General features: G+C 38.7%; 1 protein-coding gene across 2 annotated transcripts; it reads right to left on the reverse strand.

Moving 5' to 3' along the window:
• Positions 1 to 2,183: 2,183 nt before the first annotated feature.
• Positions 2,184 to 14,662, reverse strand: mmaa (metabolism of cobalamin associated A). 2 transcript variants are annotated; one of them, XM_050045419.1, is made up of 7 exons: positions 14,589 to 14,662; positions 13,821 to 14,250; positions 11,977 to 12,099; positions 11,592 to 11,762; positions 10,669 to 10,754; positions 8,288 to 8,437; positions 2,184 to 3,503 (listed from the first exon to the last, which is right to left on the reverse strand). In XM_050045419.1, the coding sequence occupies exons 1-7, from the start codon at positions 14,595 to 14,597 to the stop codon at positions 3,204 to 3,206; spliced, it is 1,269 nt and encodes a 422-aa protein (XP_049901376.1). In that variant the 5' UTR covers positions 14,598 to 14,662; the 3' UTR covers positions 2,184 to 3,203. The 2 variants fall into 2 exon arrangements, with proteins under 2 accessions (XP_049901376.1, XP_049901377.1); XM_050045420.1 differs by having other exon boundaries at positions 2,185 to 3,503; positions 14,582 to 14,662.

Below are 14,662 nucleotides of genomic sequence, written 5' to 3' on the forward strand. Positions count from 1 at the left end.
GAAGGAAAAAAGCTGGATATGACTGACGTGCCAGAAAGTTTATATTTCGGACATATTGAGCCCATATGTACAGAAGAGCACTATTAGGCCAACAGTGTCTGAAACTAAAAACACCTGAGCATAGTTTTAAACTGGCTTTTAACCGACTGAAATTATTACATGTTTATATTTCCTGAATTACATCATTTTTACTCAACTTATAAGAATCATTGTAATGTTTAAATGTACATTCATTGTATAGTATTTGTATTGTAATATTTGAATTTACTACATATATTGTTATTTTTATTATCATTATCACTGTCATTATTAACAGTTTCCTGATTATGTGCTTTACAACAGGTAATATTTTGTGGCCACAGTACTCGCTTGCATTATGTTGTACTTCCTGTTATTTTGTGCATTCTCTGTATATAATGGCTTAATGGAAGAACACCAAAACTCATAAAAAGAGAAGTTGCACTCATAAGTCCTGAAAAAAATCTAAAAAATGCTAACATTTGTGTCCACACTAGAGCTGGAAGCAATTATTTCATCTTCACAAAATGAATCATTCATCATAATTTTGATAAACCATTAATCATACAAGTCATTTGTCATGCAAAAATGCCAAAATGGCCAATCTTGCTTTTTTCTGTTTTATATCATTATAATATGAATATTTTTGGTTTCTGGACTGATTAAGTCGGACAAATATTGAGCAATTTGTAGCCATCTTTGGCTCCAGGAATTGTGAGATGTATTTTTCACATTTCTCCGAGCATTTTACAGACTAAATCAGTGATTCTGAACATACAGTCCAAGGGCCAAATCTGGCCCACGTTAGGGTTCTGGGTGGCCCGATGACCATTGTCTATTTCTTAATGAAAATAGGTTGATTCCTGCTGGGATTTATTTGTTCTTTGAATGTAAATACGTTGCCAGAGTGCATTAGAAACATAAAAAATAGCTTGTTTATATATTAGGGCTGTAGAGTGATTAAACAAATTAATCAAATTAATTAAATGCTCCGTGATTAATTAATCTAAATTAATTGGATCCATCAACTGTTGCTGCGACAGTATTTTTAAAAAATCATTTCAAATGAATTCTGGCAGATGTGTCGTAGTAAAGCTGCTGGATTTTGGACACAATTGTCCGCCTGTCCACTATCACCAAAACTGGTCTGCAGTCCACTGTAGTCAATTTTGAAAGGGTCGGTCAGAGGTAGACTTACTCAGTTTGTGTCTGACGCCTAGTCGAGAGTGGCTTGATGAGGCTGGCTGCTAGTGTGAGCATCAGAGGCTGTGCTAGCTCGAACCTCCGGGTTTGCTGCTAAATGCTTTGTGTTGAGGTGATATTTCAGGCTTGAAGTGCTCTGATGGTACGAAGATTCCTTACTGCAGAACAGTGCTCCTATCAACAGTTCCATCTGGATGTTTTTTTAAATATAAACGTTCAATTTACGGAGCCAACCAAGCAAAGTAATGTTGTCTGCCTCCATCATATGACAAAGCCACTGTGGCCTTCAATGACGCACCGGGTCAAAGGGCACCACAGAACGCTATTAATCAGCATACATTTTTTTAAGGCGCTATTTTCTTTGTGATTAATTAACCGAAATTAACACATTATTTTGACAGCCCTATCATATTTACAAAAAAGTGCAAGGGGAAGATCCCGGGACCCCCAGACACGTACACCTGACCTGTGCAGGGCTGCTGCAGCTGAATTTGCCTCTTGGCCAAGATGGGTGAAAAGGCAATTCCTTTAATAGATTCACTGATAAATATTATTTTTTGTTCATTAACTGGCCTCCTGTCATTTTCAAAAGTGGTCCTCGGGCAAAGCAGGTTGAGTATCCGTGGACTAAATGATTAATAGATTAATTAAAACATAATAATTGACAGATTAATAGATAGTAAAAATAAGATTTAGTTGCAGCCCTCGTTTGCACTGATATTCTAAGCAGGATATTATCACAGTGATTTGAAAATGCCCTTTATAGAGATAACAGAAGCATATACCAGTGACACCGGGAGTCTACTGCTTTACCCTGAATAAAGCAGCATGTCTGTTTAAATTAATAAAGTAGCTGCACTGGAGTTATGAGTGTGTGACTTCTCTTTGTCTTTAATTCTCTGGTGGCGTCCAGGAGTGCAGTGCATTATGAAAGTAATTCTGAAAATATTAAAGTGTGTTTTGCCTGAATTAGAAGCAGCTGACTCATTCAGGGGATATCTAGTGCTGACATTTCTGGCTCCAGAGTGCAGGAAAAAAATATTTCATTACATCTTTGACAAATCTCAGGACTAATATTCGTGGAGGTAACATTAATCACTCCCCCTTTTTTCATATCATGAGCAAACACAAGGAGAGGGAAAAGCCTGGCCAACTGTACTGACAGATTTAATGTTATTCACTTAGCCAAGTAAGATTCACATCATTCTTATTCAACTCAGAAGCACAAATAGTGAGTAAGAAACATTTTGTAAGTCCAGTGGTTTCAAAGGGAGATTTGTGTCCATAGCATTCAACAAGAGAAACAACTGGCCATTACAAATCCCATTTCTCTGAGCCTGATCCTTTCGTTAACAGTTTGCTTTCTGAGTTATAAATAGTGTGTATTATGGATCACTGTATGATCAGGGTGGGCAGTGTAAGCATAAACAGCTTCATACTTCCACTACAGTACGTCATGTCAGTATTTATGGCAAGACCAACAAGTCCCAGCTTCACCATTTAATAACACTTTTTGTGAAAGTGATGGGTATTGTGCAAACTATTCTCCAGCTGTAACAACAGTTTTACAGTCCTCTGTTGAGTCTTTGTCCAGGAAGACAATCCCAGTATCTGCTTTAGAAAACCAGGCTGCTGGCAGCACAACATTTCATATCTCACAGCAATTTAAATGTTTCATTCTACTGTCCACTGTCCAAATGTGGATGTGTCCCGAAGCTGAAGGTGAGAAGTGACAACTGTCAGCACTCTCTTCCCACTCCTGATTTGGATTAAAGCATGCAGAAACTGGAAGTTTCAGTGGAGGGGTGACGTCTATCTTTAGGTATTTTAAATTTCAAATTAAGTATAAAAAGAGCAAGACTGCTTCTTTTTGTGCAAAACCACAGAGTCAAGGTCACATATTCTCACTCTGTCCTGGCTCTCCTTGGCACTGAGTGGCCCTGATCAGTCATACTTCTCCAAAAGTGCAGTCCCGCTGATTACTATGGTGATGATGATGATGATGATGAGAAGGCTTTGAGGAGCAGGTCAGCGGCCAGGCCTGGAGAGGTGGCTCCTGTGGTGACCCTCTCTTCAAGATGGGGTAGAGCCTCTCTGACACTGGGGTGATTCTGGAAATGGGCGAGGACGTTCTCCTGGATCAAACTCCACATCCAAACCTTCTGCTGAGCCCGTCGCCGGCCCTGCAGCTCACCGCTGGCTAACATGGTGTCCCGGTATGACTCCATCTTGGCCCAGACCTCTGGGATGCCCTCATTGGTGTGTGAGGAGGCGCGCACCACCTGAAGAAGCAGTTGGGTGCATGTGTGAATTTAAAGGGTCTTTTAATCTGACCATTCAGCCTGTGGATGTCAAGGCACAGCAAACTGCCCTCCATACTTAACTTAGTATGAAAGTTTGAAACATTACATGGACTTCTGGCTCATGTTTATCACTCAGTACAAAACAGCACGTCCAACTTTGATCCACTTTGTCAAACTCATGGACATTATCTCCAGGAAAACAAAGGCCGCTGCCAGAGGCAACTGTATTGTCTCACTCAAATGTTGCACAACTGGACAATCAGCCCTTTTTTTGAGTGCAGAAAACCTCTGGAATAGTCTGTTAATACACAGTACACATTTATTCTTGGAATTAAAGGAATACTTCACCAACAAAATGACCATTTGTCCATGTTACCTTGAATAAGGTCATTCAAACAAGTATTTATGTTTATTTATAAATAAATACATTTTTTGGATGAGAAAGAAAAATCAAATTTGCAATGAATTCTTAAGATATTGTGATTGATTTAAAATTTTGTGTTAAAATGTTAAAAATTAGCTATTTTTGTTGTGTTAATGTGGCTGTTGTGTGTTTAAGTGTGTATGATTGTAGGGAAGAATAGTCAGTGCTAATGCTGGTGCTGATGGTGATCTAATGGAAAAAGAAAGTAAATGGTATTTTGTCAAATCAAACTTAAACTATGGTTAAAATTGTCCAAATAGCCAAATGGTTGAGACATGAAATATAACTATGAAGTCCCTAGTTTGATTACAGATGAGAACCCTGGTTGCATGTCATATCCTCTCCTCATATCTTCTCCTTTCTGCCCTTGTTTCCTGTCTATCTCTGAACTGTAATTTGACCAATAAAAGGCAAAAATGCCTAAAAATCTTTAACATTTAATTTTGACTTGTTGTTAATTTTGATGGTAACGTTTGTTTAACAGTGTTAGGACAAGATGGTGCGACGAATCTCCTTTTATTTCTGATTGTGACTTTATTATGTATAGTGTTTTTTTCGGTCAGTTTTAATTCAACTCTAAATTTTTACAGTCTACAATTTAATGTTTGTTTAAGATAGGTTAGGTTAGGAAAACGTGTTATGATTAATCTCATTTTATTTCTAACTGTGACTTCACTTTGTATAATGTTTTTGTTTTGTTTGTCAGTTTTTATTTATGTTGGGCCTATGAGTGCAGCCGATACATTTAAATTTTTATTTTCAAAATGTCAGTGTTGATTAATGTGTATTGTTTATTAACAAGTAAACAATAAAAAGCAGTCCTGGATATGTCTTAGCTTAAGCAATATACTGTATGTAAAACAAAAAAATACCAAAGCAACTATTGACAGAAATGCTGTTCTTTCTCCACTGCAAAGCAAAACAGTGTTGGTTTCTTTTTACAAAGTCATTATTTAAAGGTGCATTCATTTTTGGTAATAAAAAAAGCATTTTGCATATAGTTAACTGCAGATTAGGCTGTGAAGTTGCTGCTTTTTTCATATTATAAGTAAAATATATTTTCGCGATGCTCCTCTAATCTGTAAGAAGCCGTCATATCTACCACTTTACACACAGCACCAGTATTCATCTCCTCTTAACATCTTGTTCACATGACGACCCAGAGATAAATGTCACTTATGTGTTTAGTTCAAATGACTGCATGTCTCTTTTCAGAGCTTGCTGCAGATTCAAGAGCACATGATGAAATTCAGGGTAACGTCCATATTCAACACAGACACAGAAAGGGCGCGTGCCCATAGAGGCGCTTATACAAAAGAATAACCTTCTGTTTTTTATCACATCATTACACACCTGTGTGAATGAAAAAGGGAAAAGGTGGTTTATAGGAGGAGAGAAGACCTCAGAGCTGATGTCAAACAAACCCCACAGATACTCAACGATCTCCAGACGGCTAAAGTGTAATGAAATTACATGTATCATTTGGAGATAATTTGACATCAGCTGGTAATCGACAAAGTTGAATGTGACAGCCTGATAAATATTAGAGGCCTGTGATCAACAGCCAATTATGAATCTTCTAATTACATCATTAACTTAATCATTTTACAAGGACTTGATTGAGTCGGATGCAAAAACAGGAAATCAAACTTTGAGAGACTAAATGTACGTCATGCTCGCTAATTATCTTCTTTAAAGGTCCCCGACTGATGTTTACCAGGTTTGGTTTTATTTGTCCAACATTTAACATACCATATCTGTCTCTGAAATTTCTGCTTCCCCCCAGTAAAATGGAGGTGAATGAAGTTGTGTTTGCTTTTTTTTTTTTATAGTTTTCTTGCTTTATGCTTCAATCATTTTAAAATAGAACAATACATTTAACTGTAAAAATTGTATTTTGCAAACTTGTTTGCCATACTTGTGTTTTTTTTAGAGTATTTTTGACTTGTTGAATATTTTCTAGATTTTTGTATAAGAAAGTCTATTTTTACTTTTATACTTCTGTCACCATCTGTTTAACTTTGAAAACCCTAATAAAAAGAAACAAATGTTAATGTTTCTCTTGGTAATCCATAAACCTCACTGTGAACAGTTTTCACTCAAACTATTTTCTCCTGATGAATTTACCTTTTATGGGAACTGTTTGGAGGGGTAAGTGAGAAACTACATTTTTTTTGTAAAGTTGGTAAACTGACCCTATAAAGGCTAGTACAGTAATTTAGTATTGCACTTCCTCAACATTGAAGGACTTGCATGAGACAAATCAAGCTCTAAAATCACTTAATCACATAAACCCATAATTTAATGCCTTTCAAACACCTTTTGAACACCGCAACGGCTCTTGGTTCAAAATATGATGATCTACATACTCAAACTGAGATTAGATGTAACTAGAGTAAGTAAGCAGATTTATACAGCAGCATACAGTTTATTTATACAGCACTTTGCAAAACCAGGGTTACAAAGTGCTCTAGCACCTAGTTACAAGACAATTAATACATGACTTTAATTAATATTTAAAGATAAGTAAAGAATAAATTAGGGCGAGTGGTGAGTTCTCGGTAAAATTCTCCGACTTGACAAAGTAAATGATAAATGTGTTTAACGTAATATTGGTGGAGTAACCCTTTAAAACCAAGACATTAAAAGAGACTGCTACTGAGAGGTGATTGGAAATTTACACTTCCAATTTGTTGAGTTTGTCCTATTGTTTGCGGAGCTGACTGAACTACTTTGTGATTAATTCATCTTTTATGTCTACTTTTAAGCAAAAAAATCAAAATATTCTGTGATTCTTCAACTTGAGGATTTTTTGCTTTTCATGTTTTATATCGTTGTCAGTTGTTTTTTAGATATTTGACTGTCGGTCGGACAACAAGGCATTTGAAGATGGATCCCTGGGCTATTGAAACTTTTGGGTTTTATGTTGTTTTATTGTACTTATTTTAACATTTTTCTAATACAGGGTATCTACAGGTATCAGAGAGTTATATTTAATGCTTTTTAAGACCCATTCCAGACACCTGTAAACCGAATTTCTGACTTTTTTTTTTTTTTTGGACAAATCATGTTTTCCTTATTTAAGCATCGTAGCTAAGCACTGCAGGCAAGTGGTGTACATGTGGTCTTGTGCAGAAGTAGGTGTTAAGTAGGAACATGATTATAAGAGTGAGTTAACTCAATCTACATTTTGCCAACAGGTAAGTACAAATATGAAGTAAAATGTCAGTATTAGTAGGTTTTTTTTTTTGTTTTTTTTAAGATTTGTAACATTAGAATTGTGGATGTTTACATAGAGAGGCTTCAGCTATTTTCAAAAAAAGAAATTAAAAATGGATAAATCAAATTAGATAAAATGTTTGTCGTACTTAAGACCTCACAAATTCATTTAAAACTATTTAATGACTTTTAAGGCCTTATTGTTGTAACACTGAATTTAAGACTTTTTTAAAAGACTTTTTAAGAACCTGTAGACACCCTGTGGTATTTCATATAACACATAATTCATCAGTTGAGAAAAGATTGTTAGTTACAGCCCCAGTTGTTAGTAAAAGCAGTATATGATTAAGCCTAAAAGCTTTTAACACATATGATCAAGAACTCATAAATCAAAGTCATGGCATGCCATTCATGCAAGAGGAGCAATACACGGCAGACTGATGAAGATGAGAGACAGTGAAAGCTGAATCATGGATGGTGCGACTGTCGGCCCAGCAGACAGACACAAAGAAGGCAAGACGGCAAAAGTAAAGATAAATACAGACAGAAGACTACGAAGAGCAGACTATCAGCTTTTATGTCGAGCGCGCAGGCTTCTAATCAGCGAAATGCATGACACAGCAGCCGAGTATTCAGAGCAGCAGGAGTAGGGGGTGGGGGTGGGGGTGGGGGCGAGGAGAGGGGTGGGACGTGGGGGTGTTTCCTGGCAGCCTGCCCAGTGGGCAGATGCTGCATTGGGCTGGGAAAACAAAGGGACAAGGCCAGGCAGGCGGGTGAGCTGGGACATGCGGGGAGGGGTGAGACACTGCAGCACTGAAACCATGATGTCATGACATCATCATCACCACCACCATCATCATCATCATCATCATCATCCTCCCTCCTCTTCCTGGGTCAGCTGACCCCTCAGTGGGACGGCTTGTTGGGTCCACAGAGCAGTGATACTTCTGCAGCGGCTGCCCAGTAGGTCAAATGTTGAACACTTGTCAATTATCCTTTTTGTGTTTTTTTTGTTAATGCCTAATCATTGTGTTGTTGGCTCCCTCCCTCATTACACTGCCCACACCCACACCCACACACACACACACAATCACACACACATTCCCTTACACACACACACCTTAGGGTTCCAGGACTTGGACTGTCTCCTGAGCAGCTTGAGTGCGCTGGTGTACTCAGTCTGGATCCTCCTGGCTGGCACCACCAGGTCTCCATCCGACTTCGTCACCACCACCAAGTCGGCCCTCTCAATGATGCCCCTCTTGATACCCTGGACAGAGATTTTGGCATTAAACGAGGAGGATCATTAACTTCTCAAAACACTGTAAATAAATCTGATGTCTAGACACCTAATCTGCTGAGGGATCTGCGTACAGAGTGATGGATGGATGGAGCCACGGTCAGCTGCCACTTTACTTATTTGTTATTCTGATATTGTTGCTTTCTATCCATCCCTCACTGTTGTCAGCCAAAACAAGGGAAGCACTTGTGATCATTTGTAAGGGTTATTCTTAAAAGTAACATTCACCTGTTGAAATTCGGGTCTTTGTATACAGCAGGTGACTCGGGGTCAGAGTAGATGTACAAAGTGACTGCAGCTGACTTTAACTGATTAAGATGTGACAATTAAATTATTTAGCTCTACTTGAGTGATGTAATATGTCATATAACAATAAAAATTTAATGTCTATATGTCACATAGTTTTGCGGCACTCCTGCAATTTATAGTTTAAACAAGTTCAACTGTACTGTTGGGATTACTCTACTTTCAAGATGAATAACATATGTTTACTGTTTATATTTTAGTTTGATTAATTTCCATGTTTCTATGACAATGTGTTTCATTTTAGATATAATTACATTAATTAATATAAATGCCACTCGAGCTGTTCCACAACAATCACCATAATATTAATGCAAATGAGCCTGGCTATGTAAGTCGTTAATCTAGCGAATAAATAAAATAATTAGCATAAAGTGTTCCTCAACACACTCATCTTTACATACAAATGTGGACGCCAAAGTGAGTTTCTCCTTGATAATGTAAATCTGTAAGTGCACTTATGCAAGTTATGATTCAAAACATTAGAATTATATCATCTGTTTTCTGTGTTAGTGTTGAATAATGAGGCTGACGCTCTCTCAACACACCTCAGAAAATAAAACATCATTTGGAGCTGGAGTCTGCATATCTGTTCAGCCAATCATGAGCAGTGCCACTGGTCTTGAGCACACAGATTGGCACATAGCTGTCAACCCTCCCCTTCCCTTTTATAACATTGAATAACTAATTAAAACCAAAGTTATCAGAAAAATGAACACTTGAACAAACATCAGTGTTAAAAGAGCCACCTAAAATGGCAGAACCCATCTTTGGGAAAAGTTCATTTGAAGTGTACTTTGACTTTTTAGTTTGGCAATAGTCCGAACTGCTGCTATGGAAGGGGCGGAATTTAGGATCTACACTGCAGCCAGCCACCAGAGGGTGATCAAGATGTTTTGGCTTCACTTTGGGGCGCTGTCATGTCGTCCATCGCCATAAAAACTATAAACTAAGACTTTTAACTCAAAAGTTGTGGGTGGAAAAAGTAAACAAGTTTGTGTAAAGACAACAGCAGTAAAGCAGTAATGACTAATGTTTGGTTAACTGGTTAAAGGTTATGAGAACCAACGTCATAACCTGCCACATTAGATGCAAGCGTTCGTCAACCTGGCACATCTCACACAGTGGAAACACCCAATAGCTATCATGATTACAGTGATCCACTGCCTGTATGGATCAAAAAGCTTGAGACAGAAACATTCCTCTACAGATGTTGCTGAAATAATTTGCTTACAGTAATCAAGTAGTCTGCTTACAGTGTTTATTTTGGGTCTTTGCATACACAACGACATTGGAAAAACAATTTAAAACTATGGTAATTCTATTTTTTTTCTAACTGTACTCTCATTATACTTTGCCTCGCGGTAACCTATCTGCTTCCAGCTGGCTACCTGAGGCTGGTGCTGTGCGCACGTTGAAATCATAATGGGAAAAAGAAAGTCATTCCTTCTCAATGAAAAACAGCATCCTTGAAGCTTATAGCTGCTAGTGATGGAGACAGAAAACAAATGTGCGCAAGGAAAGCACCTGTGGTTGAAGCCGCCCTCGTCATGTGGATTGACAATGCCCCGTCATACAATGCCCCAGTAATGAGGCAGCTGTACTGTATTTTGAAACAGTCAATAAAACTCAATAGATGAAGAAGATGTACATTCAATACCTTATATTAATGTATTAAATATACAGATCTCAATAATATGGTACTCAGCAATAAGAAAAAAATTACATAAAAAAAAGATTTTTGGTCATAAAAATCATCCACTTACAGTGATTAATTGACCCAGACAGATGTGATCACTTTAAAAAGTTTCCACTGTATTGTCTTCCCTCCTGCTCCTAACAGTTTGAAACATCTGACACTGGTGAGCTTTTTCTTGCGGCTCATGTTTTTCACTGACCTGGAGTTCATCGCCCCCTGCTGGCGGAATCAGGAGCACAAACATGTCAACCATGTCAGCCACTGCAAACTCTGACTGGCCCACGCCTGGAAACAAAACGACAGATTAATGGCAGATGAATTTAATGCTGTCTCCTGCAGTTACAATACAAGTTCATTTGAATTTACAGTGCTGTGTTTGAACAAGAGACAAATAAAAGTAATTCACTGTGTAAAAAAAATGTCTTGGACAGGACTTGTTCAGAAGTTCAATAACACTTTTGAACAATCATGAGCTTTCACCAAATTTCATTAATCACACAGAATAAATACTAGTCTCTAAGATGCAATAGAAGCGGGTATCAAACCTCTACACGTAACAATGACCAAACTGTGTCTGTAGCACTAAGAATCAAAAACAGAGTACTGAAGGTTACAACGAATCATTGCTGAGATTAATACTCTCAAATTCTTATTTTTCCTGACTTCAAAACTTTAATTTGACAAAGTTCTGAATATGTGAGGTTTGGCTTTTTTTTGTTAACCACAAAAAAAGTAAGTGTGTCAATCTGACACTAGCACTGAAACATTCTGTATCAATATATAAATTCAAATATTGTACAGGATCATATTTATCGATTGGTGGCATGTGTGAAACACTATTTCGTTTTTATGTGGAGCATAAAAATGACAAATGAAATCTGAAATGTTTTATCAATACGCTGACCTACTGATAAACATCAAGACAATGTGCGGAGGGATAAGGAAGAAAAAGTTTACATGAAGAAAATATTAAATTTTTGGTTTTTAAAAAGGTGAATATTACAGCAGGAAAAATCAGTTAACAGGGTGAAACCATGATTGCTTCAAAGAAATGTGTCTTATGTGGATAAGAGAAGATAGAGAAATTCATTTTGAGATACACCTGGAATCACCGTGTCCTACCTACGGTCTCTACAAGGACGATGTCATATCCCGCCCCTTCGCAGAGAACAATGGCCTCATTAGTTGTTCTGGTGACTCCACCAAGTGTTCCTGAGGCCGGAGATGGTCTGATAAAAGCACTCATGTCCCTGGACAGTTCAGTCATACGAGTCTTATCACCCATCAGAGACCCTGCAATAAGAGGGATGAGTCAGTCTGTAGCATAAATTTAACATTTAATAGTGTAACGGTGCTGCTGTTGATTCTACAATTATAGCTGTAGCCTAATAAATACAACAAAATACACACACATCACAATACAATTTCCCACATAAATCTTTTGTGCATTGTAAAGCACCCAATAACAGCTTTTCCTCAGTATCTTACGATGATGATCTGTGTTTACCTCCTGTCGTGCAGGACGACGGGTCGACAGCCAGCACTGAAACTTTATGTCCACGTCCTGTCAGCATCTTCCCCACCACCTCAATGAAGGATGACTTTCCTGCTCCTGGAGGACCCGACAGACCTGAGAAAGCAACAAAGCAATTGATTCAGCGACAAATGGCACTATGAACTCATTGTTCTGACTTTGTATAACTTTATACCAGATTTAAATACAAGATAAGCAGCATAAATCTCACCCCTACAGATCTGCAACTAACACTGGTGACTAAGCCTATGTGGCAGCTCTTGTAAAAATCACTGTTATCTGTCATCGGTATAATGTGTCAAATTCATGTGTGGTGCACTGTTTTCACTGACTGCATGTCATGTTTTGAACACAGACAAGGAGAATGACTTAAACAGCAACAACACCAGTACCAGTCAAAAGTTTGGACTCACTTTCCCATTTACTTGGTACTGTACATAAAAAGTATGCCTGCAAAGGTTGGTGGAATATTCAATCGACAAGTTTAAAGTCTGTTGCACACTTTGTAGAAAAATCCTTAAAAATCATTGGATTTTAGATCAGTTCTTCTGTATTAGTCAAGAAACTAGGGCACATTGTTTTGTTTCCAACAGTAATGGCAAAGCATTTTCAATTTGCTTCAGAGGTTGAAATAATTTAACTTACGGCATACAACAGATCTATAGTATTGTTAAATTATCCCTGTGATTCCTTAGTTTCTGTGTTGAGGAACATGTGGAACACTGTATTTTGATAAGAAAACTTTGAAATGGGAATTTGCAGTCAGGACAAAATTATTCACAGCCGGCAACTCTTCCCACCTCCCACCAGCCTACATTGCTGCGGCCCTGTCCTGTAGAGGGGCCCTGTGTCAAAACCTGTTCTGAAGAAGTTAATCATTTTAGTTTATATTGTTCTCACAGGTGTAAATTCCCAATTAAAGTTGTGTTTAAGCAAATGACCACAAACTAACTCACACACAGTGAGCCTAAGGCAGGCATGTCCAAAGTCTGGTCAAGGGGGCAATCGTGACCTGCAGCTAGTTGTTCAAAATATACTATATTTGGCCCACCATGCAATATTTACTAGTCATGCAAGTTCACTTTATAGTTACACAACAGCAGACATTTCCAGCAAGGTCGCAGACATGGCCACAGCAAAAAAAGCTTGAAGTTGACAGCAAGGGCTGCTACTTTCAGGAGTGGTGGAAAGTTGAATATTTTTCCAGTGAAAGAAGAAACAGTTGCATTTTGCTCATTGACGCATTACCCATATGATGCGAGCAGTTAGCCCCCCCAGGTATTTTCACATTATCTAAGCTGGCCCCTATTAAAAAAAAGTTTGGACACCCCTCGCCTACGGCTTTGTATAGTGTGTGTTACTTTACTTGCTGGTAACTTGAAAGAGACATGGTCCGTATATGTACACTCAGTCACAACTCAATTAGGTACATCGTTCAAAGAGGTATATGTTGAACTGGACTGCATTTTACTGAAAGGTGTTTCTGATAGCCAACCCCATTTTACAAACACGACAGGGGCAGAAGATTAGAAACACATTTCAGGATAATGCAGTCCAATGCAGAACCACCAAATACTGCAACCACAATTTTAAACATATAGCCTAGTTGGATTAACACCTTTCTGATAGTGCCAACAGAAACTGAACTGTACAATCATCCGAAATATAGAATTTCTAGCAGATCTGTTGCATTTGATTGTACAGAGGTATCTACTACAGTCGGCAGGGTGTGTACAGTATAGTGCAGCTCCCTTGTTGTTGTCTACATGCCCAGCTGAATACAAACACCTTTAGCCACTCAAACCCAAACCACACACCTACTCTGAAGGCCACCGGCTTCCCCCCATTTCGACTCTCCTGCTCCCTCCTGTAGGCCAGCACCCTCTGCAGCAGCACCTGGGCCAGCTCTTTCTTCCTGGGGTGCTGGGTCTCCACCAAAGTGATGGACTCAGCCAGAGAGGCCCGCTGTCCTCCGATCAGCCCCTCATACAGTTTATCCAACAGTCTCTGCTCAGGCCCACTCAGGTCCTGGATGTGCTGCTTGATGGCTGTGCTCACACCCCTCCTCGGCTGGCAGCTGTGACCTGGTAAGGTGCTCTGATAACAGTTGTGGGGACCAGTGACCCTCTGGTGGAGGCAGCATGTCCTGGTGACTGACGGGGCAGTCAATGAGGAGGGGAGGGAGGAGATGTGGCGGAGGAGGAGGGAGAAGCCAAGCCGTCGCATTTTATGGTAAATGTGGGGCATCTAGGAGAAGTAATACAATGAAAAACAATGAGTCAGAGGTGATTTTTAAAACTAATTAACTCTTGCTATAATGTTTTACAATTAAAATATCATGTCCCATGAATTTTGCGGTAGTTATCTCACATTCCAACATGTATTATTAGCTGTGACACGGCTAACTAACTTCCACACAGCAACCTAACAGCAACTGTTTTAACGGTTATCTTCCACCGGACGTTAAGCTAACGTTACTTTAACGCTACGTTTGCCCGTCCTGTGAGTGTAAAAGCAACTGTCACAAATATAATAAAACACTTCACAGAAATTGTTTAAAACAAGAATACACGCTGACCTCGTACCAGTTGCATGGAGGTGTTACGGGTGCCACAGGTTACATATCAACGGCTGTTTCATTCATCCTCTTCCTGTTTCC

This window comes from Epinephelus moara, chromosome 5 (genome assembly GCF_006386435.1).
Source record: "Epinephelus moara isolate mb chromosome 5, YSFRI_EMoa_1.0, whole genome shotgun sequence".
Classification (NCBI taxonomy): domain Eukaryota; kingdom Metazoa; phylum Chordata; class Actinopteri; order Perciformes; family Serranidae; genus Epinephelus; species Epinephelus moara.